Here is a 14,445-nt window from a genome sequence, read left to right on the forward strand (position 1 = left end):
GTCACATTAATGTTATACAATAATGCTAGGTGGCGCTTAGAAATCTTTCGTCTGCAATAGGTCTCCTTAGTCACGTGATTGGAAATAAAATTGATAAATAGGCCAGGTCTAAATTTCGCGGGGACATTTTCTCGTTTTAACGAAATCGTGACCTCTCGATATGGCTCGTACTAAGCAGACTGCAAGGAAAAGTACCGGAGGTAAAGCTCCTAGGAAGCAGCTGGCCACCAAAGCTGCACGTAAAAGCGCACCAGCAACCGGAGGTGTTAAAAAACCTCATCGTTACAGACCAGGTACTGTTGCTTTGAGAGAAATTCGTCGTTATCAGAAATCAACGGAATTACTTATCCGTAAATTGCCTTTCCAGCGCTTAGTTAGAGAAATTGCTCAAGATTTTAAGACCGATCTCCGATTTCAGAGCTCAGCAGTTATGGCTCTTCAGGAAGCCAGCGAAGCTTACCTCGTAGGATTGTTCGAAGATACCAACTTGTGCGCTATTCACGCCAAGAGAGTCACCATCATGCCCAAAGACATTCAGCTGGCCCGTCGAATTCGAGGAGAGAGAGCTTAAAATCATAATTTGTTCAAAGTAAAGAAAAAAGGCCCTTTTCAGGGCCATACAAATAATTTAATAAGATTCAATATAATTGCTGTCATGTATTCCGTCTTTTTTTTTATATTAATTTGTTTTACTTTACATTACATCATTCTTTTAAATAAAAATCTATTGTGATAGCAATTATTCCATCTAATTAAATTATTTGTAATTTCTGAAGAGGGGCTTAAAACACCGAACTATGCGTTGTAATAACTTACGAAAGTTAAGAATAGAACGACTTTTCAGTACAAATGTATACAGCAAGATGGCGCCACTTCTCAGATGCGCCTTAAACTCCCTTCACCTATAGTTTAGCATTAGCCTTTCTTTCCGAGTCCCATGAGTTAATGTTTTATAATGTACATGAAAATATATACGAATGTGTCCTGGGAGCACATCTTTGTGCGAATTTTGAATGAAATATATGTATGGAAAAGATTTACCAACGTATGCTGCAATTTTCAGTATAAGCAATTAAGCATTCTCTTCTTCGTACATTTTCTGGCCCTTAAAAGGGCCTTTTTTTTTTTGAAGCGTTAGGGGAAGTAGGAATTATGCTTTCTTTTCGGTTTTTTTGGGAAGTAGAACAGCCTGGATATTGGGTAGAACTCCACCTTGTGCAATTGTGACGCCAGAGAGTAATTTATTCAACTCCTCGTCGTTTCTGATGGCCAGCTGCAGATGTCTTGGAATTATTCTGGTCTTCTTGTTATCTCTAGCAGCATTACCGGCCAACTCAAGAACCTCAGCTGCCAAATATTCTAAAACTGCAGCAAGATACACTGGAGCTCCAGCACCAACTCTTTCTGCATAATTTCCCTTTCGCAGAAGACGATGGATACGACCTACAGGAAACTGAAGACCAGCACGACTGGACCGAGTCTTGCTCTTCCCCTTTACTTTGCCACCTTTTCCACGACCAGACATGACGATATTATTTGTGGGGTATACGAAATAATGACTGGCGACGGTCCTGGACAGACATTTTTATCAACTCTGTACTTATTATGTCTGGCCAATCAGATCCCGAGTTTTGAATCCGAATAGAATCGTAGCCTCGCAATATTTGTTACGTACTCATCGTTGAAACATGAATTGTCATTCCTCTTGATTCTTCTCTAAATTATTTAAACCTGTTATATCAAATTTTACTGTACTGAGTAAAAGCATTTCATGACCAAGTATTCATAATTACAGAATATTATTCTTATTAAAACTAATGTATATTATATACATTTAATTTTACTGGTTATTCCTTCTCTTTCAACTAGCGAAATGCTTCATTATACAAACTTCTGGCATATAGTTTCACTGTATATATGCACTCCTACTGTATATATGCACTCCTACTACTTCACTGTATATACTACTCGTACTACTACTGTACTATTACTACTACTACTGTACATATAGTTTCACTGTATATATGCACTACTACCTATATATGCACTCTACTACAAGTAGAGTGAGTAACTAGTTGTGTATACGAAAAAAAAAATTAAAAATGTATATATACTTACTTGAATGTATATATACTTACTTTAAAAAAAAAAAAAAATTAAATAATATGAATGTATAAAAGGTACACAGTACACGGTCAACATTTCTTCGCCAGAATAGGTAAGCACAAGTGCTGTAGAAAAATCTGCACAAGAATGAATATATTGTGAACCAAAAGAGAATTTAAGAACTCCTTAATTCCAATTTAGTGTTCTATCCCGGTTGCATCCAAGATACCCGAAGCGAAATCTACCTATTAGCCAGTCAGGGGAACTCCTCACTGGCGCCAGAACATCTCATCCACTTCAAACCCTTCTCAGTTACAACAAAATCCCTAAAGAAGCTGTAAGTGCTGTACATACCGAAAACGTAGTTGATTTCTTGACATTTTTAACAGTTATTGAGCTTTAGAAAAGAAAACATAATGCAATCTCCTTTTTTTTTTTTTTTTTTTTTTTTTTTTTTTTTTTTTTTTTTGTTGTTGTTGTTGTTTTCCATTTTCTTCAATTGCCTATATTTTTTGCCTTGCACTGAGGTAGTTTGGCAAAATTTGGTTATATGAAATCTCTTAAATTTATTTCTCAGTTAATTTATTGAACTCTATTTTTCGGAACAGTGAAGTAGTATTCATTGAATAAATATTGTTAAGTTTGTGATGTGTGTGTACACTGATTACTTGACTGAACTTGGTAGTTCTTCAATTCATATCACACATGCATTTTTCGTGCATTTAGCTGCTGAAAAATTATCAGTAAAGACGGAAAGTAAGTAATTTAGAACTAAATGTTGACAAAGATCAGATACTGAAATTAATAATTCATAAATTTTAAGTAATCCTGTCAATGCATTAGCCAATTTACTAAATGTTAAAACAATAACTTTTCAGAGAAGCTATACCCCTACTGATTAGAAGAAATGCTGTGCTGCAGCAAATCTGCATATATATATTTAAATTCTTTAAACATAAATAACTATCCAAGTAAGTTGCTATAGGTATGGCTGTCTTTCATTGAAAATACTTAGTTACATAAATGTTGGAAAAAAAAAGACAAACAAAAGGTTTTATACATTTTATTTCTACACTAAATCAAGTCACACATAATATAACACAGAATAAAAACATATTGCAGGAATGCACTGTAATCATCACTCTCTGTTGGCATTTAGTGAGGAAATAAAACTGTTGCCACTTACACTGTCTATAAACAGCTATTGAAATACAACATCCCTCAATATATGTTTGTGGGTGGGAAACATCCAATAGAATTCATTCCTCAAAACAATGCTATTGTCCTGAAGTGACCCCTCAGCTGATAAAGTGGTCAGATCAGGTCATACAGGTGTAGCAAGATGGTGCATGTGATGTTTTATGTTTTAATTCAACCAAATGTAGGATATTGAACTAAATATAGTTTTTATTGGAAGGTAAGTTCATTTAAGATTATATTTTCAATTTGTAATAAGTAATATGAATATTAATAGCTGTCTATAAGTAATATGAATATTTGTATGATGAAAGCAATTTGCCAAACAATTTTTTCCTTCTTAGTGTTCATTGTTTATGTTTTGCCTGACCAGGTTTTTCGTATGAAATGTCTTGTAATTTTTTTTTCCTGTTGTGTAAATGTTTATTGTTTATAATAATAATTGTTTTGTGAAAAAAATAATATCCCATAATTCTAAATGCTTTGTGAAGTCTTCCACTTAATATAGTGCATCTTCATGTCAGACAGACTTTACTGCGTATGTGCTATGTATTTGTATTTCATTTGTATTCTATGTATTTGTATTCAATATTTTTTTATGTTAAAAATATTTATTTGATGTCATCTTTATTTGTATACTTCGTATTTACGATGTATATGAAAACCCTGAATACTTTACTATGTATGTACATGTGAATACTTTGCTGTGTATATGAAAAATTTTGTATTTATTTGATAGTGCATCAATGTCTTTGAAGGTATGCATGTTGAAAGATAAAACTGTAATTTTGAAACTGCATTGCTGAAACTGCATCATGAAAGATAAATGTTATGGATATGGATAAACTGCATTACTGAAATGAAACTCAGAATGCATGTTCTGAGCGGATTCAGCAGGATGATTCATTGATGTGATCATTATCGGTTCTCATTTGAGTAATAATTAGAATATTTGAAGAATTTACTCAAAAGCTCATTTAATCAAACATCTCAAAAAAAGCTCATTTAAAAGCAGATGGAATCATCTCACAGTTCCCAGAATGCGTGCAGTGTTTAGTGAATATTACCCAATTTCTTGCAATTGTTATTGATTGATGTTTTTTGCTATTGGATGGGTTCACAGCAGAACCACTTTAGAGAGAGAGAAAAAATGAAATGTGACCTATTTGTATGTTGTTAAAATATGTATTTTTAGAGGCTGTTTCTTTTTTTATTGTTTGTGGTATGAAATATCGGATTTGCGGCATGAAATTTCAATGTTCGTGGTATGAAATGTTGTCAAAATATGTATTTTTAATCAATAAAAATGTTTAAATATGGTTTTTTTTAATGAAAAATGGTTTCAGAAATGTCACATTTGTACTAAGTTCTAGAATCAATGAAAAACTGCAACTGAATCAATGAAAACTGCAACTTGCAATTTTTATTGATTGATGTTTTTTGCTATTGGATGGGTTCACAGCAGAACCACTTTAGAGAGAGAGAAGAAATGAAATGTGACCTATTTGTATGTTGTTAAAATATGTATTTTTAGTGCGGTTTCTTTTTTTATTGTTTGTGGGATGAAATATCGGATTTGTGGCATGAAATTTCAATGTTTGTGGTATGAAATGTTGTCAAAATATGTATTTTTAATCAATAAAAATGTTTAAATATGGTTTTTTTAATGAAAAATGGTTTCAGAAATGTCACATTTGTATTAAGTTGTAGAATCAATGAAAAACTGAGGAAACGACTGTATTTTCTAATGCGATAGCGAAGTGAATGAAAAGTTTTTGAAGTCGATGAGGAGATGAATGTATTTTCTAATGCGACAAGTAAGTCCACAAATTATAAATGTGGCAACGAAGGAAATGATATGTTCTGAAACTGAGGAAACGACTGTATTTTCTAATGCGGCAAATGTGAAAAATAAGTCTATAAATTATAAATGTGGCCACGAAGAGAAAGAAATGTTCCTTATATCTTACCTTTGTTGAATGTATTCTTTCGATAGGCTCGGAGAAAGGCTGTGGTCAAACCGTTTGCGAAACATGCGAGGATTTATGAAAGCAAAGCAGTGACAAAAAGATAGCATTTTGTGATGCATCATAGTTTATTATTTATAAACCGGCAAAAGCTGAATTTTTTAAATATTTAATTAATTTTTTTTAATTAAAAAAATATGATTTATTTGCGGAGAAGCAATTTCATCCAGATGATATCCCCACCCCGCCCCCTACCTTCCTTCCTTCCTGCCCCCCTTTGGGATTCGAACCCGGGCCTTCCGGCCCGGCAGTTAGCTTCGCTAACCACTGTCCCGTCTGGGCAGGCTAGCCAGTTTCCTGTCCCGCCAGCACTTGCTATGCTTTGCATACCATTGAATGTTTTCGTTCCAGTTACTCGGAGAAAGGCTGTGACTGAGCTAGTGAAACGATTCGTGATACGTACACCTGAAAACTATGACACTGATATGCATACATTTTGATAAATAGCAAACTTATGAAAAACCACCTGCATTGAAATGTATTAAGGCTGATTTCCGGAAAGCAGTGTGTATATAAGTGAGCTGGGACTAACTGCTAAAGTACAATTTTTCCTTATTCGGTTATTGTGTGTGTATTAGATCCTCATTTTGAAGATAAGAAATTGGATGCAGAGCAATGAGGATAAAGATGATGACTTGTAGAGCTGAAATATATATGATCAATTTCTTTTGCAAAGAGTGTGAATTAATTTTAAAAATGCCAATATGAAATTATAAATTGAACAATGAGTGATTTAAGGATAAGCAGGTAACAGCTAACCTTTATCATATTCTGGCCCTGAAAAGGGCCTTTTTTGATGGGGAAAGCTTTGAAAATTTACTTAGAGCTGGTGTACTTGGTGACAGCTTTGGTTCCTTCCGAAACAGCATGTTTTGCCAGTTCACCAGGCAACAATAGACGTACTGCAGTTTGTATTTCTCGGCTAGTGATAGTACTCCTCTTGTTGTAATGAGCTAAGCGAGAAGATTCAGCTGCAATTCTTTCGAAGATGTCATTAACGAATGAATTCATGATAGACATAGCCTTACTCGAGATGCCAGTGTCAGGGTGAACTTGTTTCAAAACTTTGTAGATGTAAATAGCGAAAGATTCCTTCCTGCGCTTCTTCCTCTTTTTCTTGTCACCAGCTCGGACAGCTTTCTGTGCCTTTCCGGCCTTCTTTACAGCTTTCCCAGATGCTTGAGGAGGCATTTTTAACAGTCTTCGAATGAACTGAAGTGCACATTGGATGCAGCATATTTATTGAATTTCATTCTTTTCATTTCCATCCAATGAGAAACGTTCTAATACAGCCTATCTTGGAGAGAAAAGGTTCATTATAATACATATATATACAAATTATTATTACAATTTCATATTACTGATATTCTGGATTATAGTTTTGAGCCACATTTTTTAAAATTTCTAATTTATTGATTTTTTTTTACTTGTTCTTCCCTTGGGGGGGGGGGGAAATCTCTTTTCCAATGGGAAGTACTTATGACGGATAAAACCCCTCTTATTGATAAAAGTATATGACAGACGTGCACAAAATGAAGTAATACTCTAAAACTTCGAATTTTGGGTTACTTACATATTGTTTATTTCGCTATTTGTAAGCGTCAACGGCCATACCATGCTGAAAGTACCGGTTCTCGTCCGATCACCGAAGTCAAGCAGCATCGGGCGCGGTCAGTACTTGGGAGGGTGACCACCTGGGAACACCGCGTGCTGTTGACACTTTTTTGTCCCCTTGCAAATTTTTATGCTCCCTTAGTAATAATTATCATTTAAAATACTTTTTTTTTTGTCTTTATATTATAGGAAACCTGTACTATATTACAATTGAAGAAATGCAAGCTTGTATATTGTGCAGAAAATAAGGTAAATATAAATAAAACTGAAAGTTCTTGACTGTATATTAAAAATTCTTAAAATAAAAAAAGGGAAGAACCTTACTTTATGATACCTCTTCCCCTAATATAAGTATATAATAACGTAGATGTAAATAACATTGGCATTGCCTTTATATTAAATACCACGTAGTTACACATGCTACATTTACGATGACAGCGGTATTTCATATTTTGTCTCTACTTAAATATACAATATTTTAATATCTGTGTAGTGAACTCAAATTCCTTAATTATTAATCAACACAGTGTTTGAGTAGCTTTCTCTAGGGCTTCGACAACGACCGAAATTTTAATATATTCTATGATTATTAATTTTTTTTCCCCTGTTGTGTGGGCGGAGTTAGTTCATCCTGCAGGAATAAAATTTCATGTACTTCAGAACTCTTTTGGATTATAATACCGTAAGTATTATAGAAAACTGTTAAAAGAACTAGGAAAATATTCTAGGGAGCATAGACAGGGATGGAAATGACATTAATTGTTTGTAATTCTATCACCCTCCTAATAATTTCTTCTTATTGGTCGAACAGACACTAATTTCGTCACGTGACAAAAAGCATAAAAATGCGTGCGTCTGGGGTCGACGGCAGTATATCTGAATTTATTCTTGAAAGTTACATTCGTAGAATTTTACCTAGCAGAAAATGTCTGGCCGTGGAAAAGGTGGTAAAGGTCTTGGCAAAGGGGGTGCAAAAAGGCATCGCAAAGTGTTAAGAGATAACATCCAAGGAATCACCAAACCAGCAATTAGGCGTTTGGCAAGACGTGGCGGTGTAAAGCGTATCTCGGGCCTCATCTATGAGGAGACAAGAGGAGTACTTAAAGTTTTCTTGGAAAATGTTATTCGAGATGCAGTTACCTATACTGAGCATGCAAAAAGGAAAACTGTCACTGCCATGGATGTCGTTTATGCGTTAAAGAGACAGGGACGTACACTCTACGGATTTGGTGGTTAGAGACCTTTACTTTCCCCACACCCTGCTCTTTAAAAAAAAAAAAAAAAAAAAAAGGCCCTTTTCAGGGCCATACAAATCTTAAATTTAGAAATGCCTTTATTGCTGTCATATAATTTCACCTCATGCTTTTCTCTTGAGTCACATTTCAAATTAAAATTAGCATTAAATGTTCTTTTTATGTATCTGAATTCTAACACAATAAATTTAATTGCTTTTATGTCTCTAAATTAAAAAAAAGACGTATAATTTAAAATTTTAAAGCACGTAACCAGATTACAACATTTTAAACTTTAAAAAAATTCTCAATTTAAATCTTTGAAAAAAAGTATCAATATATAGAGTGGTCACACATAGGACTCTCTTCTTCAGAAGCAATAAAGGCATTTCTTTTTTAAAATTTGTATGGCTCTGAAAAGAGCCTTTTTTTTTTCATTTGTACATTATAGTACACAATCCCTTACTTCTTGCTTTTCTTTGGTGTCGCCTTTTTAGCAGCTTTAAGTTTTTTTGCTTTTGGAGGCTTAGGCTTCGCTGCCTTTACAGCTTTCTTAGGACTTTTTGCTTTACTCGCCTTTTTTACACTAACTTTCTTAGTGGCAGGTTTCTTTTTCTCTTCTTTAGCCTTAGCTGGCTTCTTAGCAGCTGGTTTAGCTTTCTTGGCTGATGATGCAGCTGCTTTCTTCGGCTTTTTTTCCTGCTTTCCTGACTCTTTACCTTTCTGACCGGATGCGCTAACTTTAAATGAACCGGTAGCTCCTTTACCTTTTGTCTGAACCAGGTTTCCACCCGCCACAGCACTCTTCAAGTACTTCTTGATGAAAGGTGTCAAACGGTCAATATCTACCTTGTGATGTGATGCAATATGCTTCTTAATAGCTTGCAGAGATGAGCCACCGCGTTCCTTCAAACTAGAAATAGCCTCCACGACCATTGCTGAAACCTTAGGATGCGACGGCAGCGCTTTCGGTTTCTTACTCGGACTTTTCTTCGCCTTTTTTGGCGTAGCAGCCACAGGGGTAGCGGAAACAGTAGCAGTTTCTTCAGCCATCTCGCTCACAGTTTTGCAGAGAAATGAATTAAATTTCTGAGTCACATTAATGTTATACAATAATGCTAGGTGGCGCTTAGAAATCTTTCGTCTGCAATAGGTCTCCTTAGTCACGTGATTGGAAATAAAATTGATAAATAGGCCAGGTCTAAATTTCGCGGGGACATTTTCTCGTTTTAACGAAATCGTGGCCTCTCGATATGGCTCGTACTAAGCAGACTGCAAGGAAAAGTACCGGAGGTAAAGCTCCTAGGAAGCAGCTGGCCACCAAAGCTGCACGTAAAAGCGCACCAGCAACCGGAGGTGTTAAAAAACCTCATCGTTACAGACCAGGTACTGTTGCTTTGAGAGAAATTCGTCGTTATCAGAAATCAACGGAATTACTTATCCGTAAATTGCCTTTCCAGCGCTTAGTTAGAGAAATTGCTCAAGATTTTAAGACCGATCTCCGATTTCAGAGCTCAGCAGTTATGGCTCTTCAGGAAGCCAGCGAAGCTTACCTCGTAGGATTGTTCGAAGATACCAACTTGTGCGCTATTCACGCCAAGAGAGTCACCATCATGCCCAAAGACATTCAGCTGGCCCGTCGAATTCGAGGAGAGAGAGCTTAAAATCATAATTTGTTCAAAGTAAAGAAAAAAGGCCCTTTTCAGGGCCATACAAATAATTTAATAAGATTCAATATAATTGCTGTCATGTATTCCGTCTTTTTTTTTATATTAATTTGTTTTACTTTACATTACATCATTCTTTTAAATAAAAATCTATTGTGATAGCAATTATTCCATCTAATTAAATTATTTGTAATTTCTGAAGAGGGGCTTAAAACACCGAACTATGCGTTGTAATAACTTACGAAAGTTAAGAATAGAACGACTTTTCAGTACAAATGTATACAGCAAGATGGCGCCACTTCTCAGATGCGCCTTAAACTCCCTTCACCTATAGTTTAGCATTAGCCTTTCTTTCCGAGTCCCATGAGTTAATGTTTTATAATGTACATGAAAATATATACGAATGTGTCCTGGGAGCACATCTTTGTGCGAATTTTGAATGAAATATATGTATGGAAAAGATTTACCAACGTATGCTGCAATTTTCAGTATAAGCAATTAAGCATTCTCTTCTTCGTACATTTTCTGGCCCTTAAAAGGGCCTTTTTTTTTTTGAAGCGTTAGGGGAAGTAGGAATTATGCTTTCTTTTCGGTTTTTTTGGGAAGTAGAACAGCCTGGATATTGGGTAGAACTCCACCTTGTGCAATTGTGACGCCAGAGAGTAATTTATTCAACTCCTCGTCGTTTCTGATGGCCAGCTGCAGATGTCTTGGAATTATTCTGGTCTTCTTGTTATCTCTAGCAGCATTACCGGCCAACTCAAGAACCTCAGCTGCCAAATATTCTAAAACTGCAGCAAGATACACTGGAGCTCCAGCACCAACTCTTTCTGCATAATTTCCCTTTCGCAGAAGACGATGGATACGACCTACAGGAAACTGAAGACCAGCACGACTGGACCGAGTCTTGCTCTTCCCCTTTACTTTGCCACCTTTTCCACGACCAGACATGACGATATTATTTGTGGGGTATACGAAATAATGACTGGCGACGGTCCTGGACAGACATTTTTATCAACTCTGTACTTATTATGTCTGGCCAATCAGATCCCGAGTTTTGAATCCGAATAGAATCGTAGCCTCGCAATATTTGTTACGTACTCATCGTTGAAACATGAATTGTCATTCCTCTTGATTCTTCTCTAAATTATTTAAACCTGTTATATCAAATTTTACTGTACTGAGTAAAAGCATTTCATGACCAAGTATTCATAATTACAGAATATTATTCTTATTAAAACTAATGTATATTATATACATTTAATTTTACTGGTTATTCCTTCTCTTTCAACTAGCGAAATGCTTCATTATACAAACTTCTGGCATATAGTTTCACTGTATATATGCACTCCTACTGTATATATGCACTCCTACTACTTCACTGTATATACTACTCGTACTACTACTGTACTATTACTACTACTACTGTACATATAGTTTCACTGTATATATGCACTACTACCTATATATGCACTCTACTACAAGTAGAGTGAGTAACTAGTTGTGTATACGAAAAAAAAAATTAAAAATGTATATATACTTACTTGAATGTATATATACTTACTTTAAAAAAAAAAAAAAATTAAATAATATGAATGTATAAAAGGTACACAGTACACGGTCAACATTTCTTCGCCAGAATAGGTAAGCACAAGTGCTGTAGAAAAATCTGCACAAGAATGAATATATTGTGAACCAAAAGAGAATTTAAGAACTCCTTAATTCCAATTTAGTGTTCTATCCCGGTTGCATCCAAGATACCCGAAGCGAAATCTACCTATTAGCCAGTCAGGGGAACTCCTCACTGGCGCCAGAACATCTCATCCACTTCAAACCCTTCTCAGTTACAACAAAATCCCTAAAGAAGCTGTAAGTGCTGTACATACCGAAAACGTAGTTGATTTCTTGACATTTTTAACAGTTATTGAGCTTTAGAAAAGAAAACATAATGCAATCTCCTTTTTTTTTTTTTTTTTTTTTTTTTTTTTTTTTTTTTTTTTGTTGTTGTTGTTGTTTTCCATTTTCTTCAATTGCCTATATTTTTTGCCTTGCACTGAGGTAGTTTGGCAAAATTTGGTTATATGAAATCTCTTAAATTTATTTCTCAGTTAATTTATTGAACTCTATTTTTCGGAACAGTGAAGTAGTATTCATTGAATAAATATTGTTAAGTTTGTGATGTGTGTGTACACTGATTACTTGACTGAACTTGGTAGTTCTTCAATTCATATCACACATGCATTTTTCGTGCATTTAGCTGCTGAAAAATTATCAGTAAAGACGGAAAGTAAGTAATTTAGAACTAAATGTTGACAAAGATCAGATACTGAAATTAATAATTCATAAATTTTAAGTAATCCTGTCAATGCATTAGCCAATTTACTAAATGTTAAAACAATAACTTTTCAGAGAAGCTATACCCCTACTGATTAGAAGAAATGCTGTGCTGCAGCAAATCTGCATATATATATTTAAATTCTTTAAACATAAATAACTATCCAAGTAAGTTGCTATAGGTATGGCTGTCTTTCATTGAAAATACTTAGTTACATAAATGTTGGAAAAAAAAAGACAAACAAAAGGTTTTATACATTTTATTTCTACACTAAATCAAGTCACACATAATATAACACAGAATAAAAACATATTGCAGGAATGCACTGTAATCATCACTCTCTGTTGGCATTTAGTGAGGAAATAAAACTGTTGCCACTTACACTGTCTATAAACAGCTATTGAAATACAACATCCCTCAATATATGTTTGTGGGTGGGAAACATCCAATAGAATTCATTCCTCAAAACAATGCTATTGTCCTGAAGTGACCCCTCAGCTGATAAAGTGGTCAGATCAGGTCATACAGGTGTAGCAAGATGGTGCATGTGATGTTTTATGTTTTAATTCAACCAAATGTAGGATATTGAACTAAATATAGTTTTTATTGGAAGGTAAGTTCATTTAAGATTATATTTTCAATTTGTAATAAGTAATATGAATATTAATAGCTGTCTATAAGTAATATGAATATTTGTATGATGAAAGCAATTTGCCAAACAATTTTTTCCTTCTTAGTGTTCATTGTTTATGTTTTGCCTGACCAGGTTTTTCGTATGAAATGTCTTGTAATTTTTTTTTCCTGTTGTGTAAATGTTTATTGTTTATAATAATAATTGTTTTGTGAAAAAAATAATATCCCATAATTCTAAATGCTTTGTGAAGTCTTCCACTTAATATAGTGCATCTTCATGTCAGACAGACTTTACTGCGTATGTGCTATGTATTTGTATTTCATTTGTATTCTATGTATTTGTATTCAATATTTTTTTATGTTAAAAATATTTATTTGATGTCATCTTTATTTGTATACTTCGTATTTACGATGTATATGAAAACCCTGAATACTTTACTATGTATGTACATGTGAATACTTTGCTGTGTATATGAAAAATTTTGTATTTATTTGATAGTGCATCAATGTCTTTGAAGGTATGCATGTTGAAAGATAAAACTGTAATTTTGAAACTGCATTGCTGAAACTGCATCATGAAAGATAAATGTTATGGATATGGATAAACTGCATTACTGAAATGAAACTCAGAATGCATGTTCTGAGCGGATTCAGCAGGATGATTCATTGATGTGATCATTATCGGTTCTCATTTGAGTAATAATTAGAATATTTGAAGAATTTACTCAAAAGCTCATTTAATCAAACATCTCAAAAAAAGCTCATTTAAAAGCAGATGGAATCATCTCACAGTTCCCAGAATGCGTGCAGTGTTTAGTGAATATTACCCAATTTCTTGCAATTGTTATTGATTGATGTTTTTTGCTATTGGATGGGTTCACAGCAGAACCACTTTAGAGAGAGAGAAAAAATGAAATGTGACCTATTTGTATGTTGTTAAAATATGTATTTTTAGAGGCTGTTTCTTTTTTTATTGTTTGTGGTATGAAATATCGGATTTGCGGCATGAAATTTCAATGTTCGTGGTATGAAATGTTGTCAAAATATGTATTTTTAATCAATAAAAATGTTTAAATATGGTTTTTTTTAATGAAAAATGGTTTCAGAAATGTCACATTTGTACTAAGTTCTAGAATCAATGAAAAACTGCAACTGAATCAATGAAAACTGCAACTTGCAATTTTTATTGATTGATGTTTTTTGCTATTGGATGGGTTCACAGCAGAACCACTTTAGAGAGAGAGAAGAAATGAAATGTGACCTATTTGTATGTTGTTAAAATATGTATTTTTAGTGCGGTTTCTTTTTTTATTGTTTGTGGGATGAAATATCGGATTTGTGGCATGAAATTTCAATGTTTGTGGTATGAAATGTTGTCAAAATATGTATTTTTAATCAATAAAAATGTTTAAATATGGTTTTTTTAATGAAAAATGGTTTCAGAAATGTCACATTTGTATTAAGTTGTAGAATCAATGAAAAACTGAGGAAACGACTGTATTTTCTAATGCGATAGCGAAGTGAATGAAAAGTTTTTGAAGTCGATGAGGAGATGAATGTATTTTCTAATGCGACAAGTAAGTCCACAAATTATAAATGTGGCAACGAAGGAAATGATATGTTCTGAAACTGAG

General features: G+C 34.1%; 6 protein-coding genes, 1 non-coding gene and 1 pseudogene across 7 annotated transcripts; 4 read left to right on the forward strand and 4 right to left on the reverse strand.

Annotated features, from left to right (window-relative positions):
* Window positions 1–17: 17 nt before the first annotated feature.
* LOC146995266 (histone H3) lies at window positions 18–4,977 on the forward strand. Its single transcript, XM_085826025.1, has one exon. It carries the CDS (start codon window positions 161–163, stop codon window positions 569–571), a length of 411 nt encoding a protein of 136 aa, XP_085682151.1. The 5' UTR covers window positions 18–160; the 3' UTR covers window positions 572–4,977.
* On the reverse strand, window positions 1,151–1,525 carry LOC146995267 (histone H2A). The gene has a single exon (XM_085826030.1). The coding sequence runs from the start codon at window positions 1,523–1,525 to the stop codon at window positions 1,151–1,153; it is 375 nt and encodes a 124-aa protein (XP_085682156.1).
* On the reverse strand, window positions 3,154–6,521 carry LOC118180559 (histone H2B). Its single transcript, XM_035349633.2, has one exon. The coding sequence runs from the start codon at window positions 6,519–6,521 to the stop codon at window positions 6,147–6,149; it is 375 nt and encodes a 124-aa protein (XP_035205524.1). The 3' UTR covers window positions 3,154–6,146.
* A 409-nt stretch (window positions 6,522–6,930) lies between these two features.
* On the forward strand, window positions 6,931–7,049 carry LOC146995268 (5S ribosomal RNA). Its single transcript, XR_015043753.1, has one exon. It is a non-coding gene; the product is annotated as a 5S ribosomal RNA (ribosomal RNA).
* An 820-nt stretch (window positions 7,050–7,869) lies between these two features.
* LOC146995269 (histone H4) lies at window positions 7,870–8,181 on the forward strand. Its single transcript, XM_085826033.1, has one exon. The coding sequence runs from the start codon at window positions 7,870–7,872 to the stop codon at window positions 8,179–8,181; it is 312 nt and encodes a 103-aa protein (XP_085682159.1).
* Window positions 8,051–9,262, reverse strand: LOC146995270 (histone H1-III pseudogene; annotated as a pseudogene).
* Window positions 9,263–9,415: 153 nt separating this feature from the next.
* On the forward strand, window positions 9,416–14,245 carry LOC146995271 (histone H3). Its single transcript, XM_085826026.1, has one exon. It carries the CDS (start codon window positions 9,430–9,432, stop codon window positions 9,838–9,840), a length of 411 nt encoding a protein of 136 aa, XP_085682152.1. The 5' UTR covers window positions 9,416–9,429; the 3' UTR covers window positions 9,841–14,245.
* LOC146995272 (histone H2A) lies at window positions 10,202–14,425 on the reverse strand. The gene has a single exon (XM_085826032.1). The coding sequence runs from the start codon at window positions 10,792–10,794 to the stop codon at window positions 10,420–10,422; it is 375 nt and encodes a 124-aa protein (XP_085682158.1). The 5' UTR covers window positions 10,795–14,425; the 3' UTR covers window positions 10,202–10,419.
* Window positions 14,426–14,445: the final 20 nt, after the last annotated feature.

Source organism: Stegodyphus dumicola, chromosome 10, assembly GCF_044657685.1.
Source record: "Stegodyphus dumicola isolate Sdum_Otavi_A_Nest chromosome 10, ASM4465768v1".
In the NCBI taxonomy this organism is placed as follows: Eukaryota; Metazoa; Arthropoda; class Arachnida; order Araneae; family Eresidae; genus Stegodyphus; species Stegodyphus dumicola.

Coding starts and splice junctions, on each gene's coding strand:
- LOC146995266 (XM_085826025.1), top strand. CDS start 161: ATGGCTCGTACTAAGCAGACTGCAAGGAAAAGTACCGGAGGTAAAGCT.
- LOC146995267 (XM_085826030.1), bottom strand. CDS start 1,525: ATGTCTGGTCGTGGAAAAGGTGGCAAAGTAAAGGGGAAGAGCAAGACT.
- LOC118180559 (XM_035349633.2), bottom strand. CDS start 6,521: ATGCCTCCTCAAGCATCTGGGAAAGCTGTAAAGAAGGCCGGAAAGGCA.
- LOC146995269 (XM_085826033.1), top strand. CDS start 7,870: ATGTCTGGCCGTGGAAAAGGTGGTAAAGGTCTTGGCAAAGGGGGTGCA.
- LOC146995271 (XM_085826026.1), top strand. CDS start 9,430: ATGGCTCGTACTAAGCAGACTGCAAGGAAAAGTACCGGAGGTAAAGCT.
- LOC146995272 (XM_085826032.1), bottom strand. CDS start 10,794: ATGTCTGGTCGTGGAAAAGGTGGCAAAGTAAAGGGGAAGAGCAAGACT.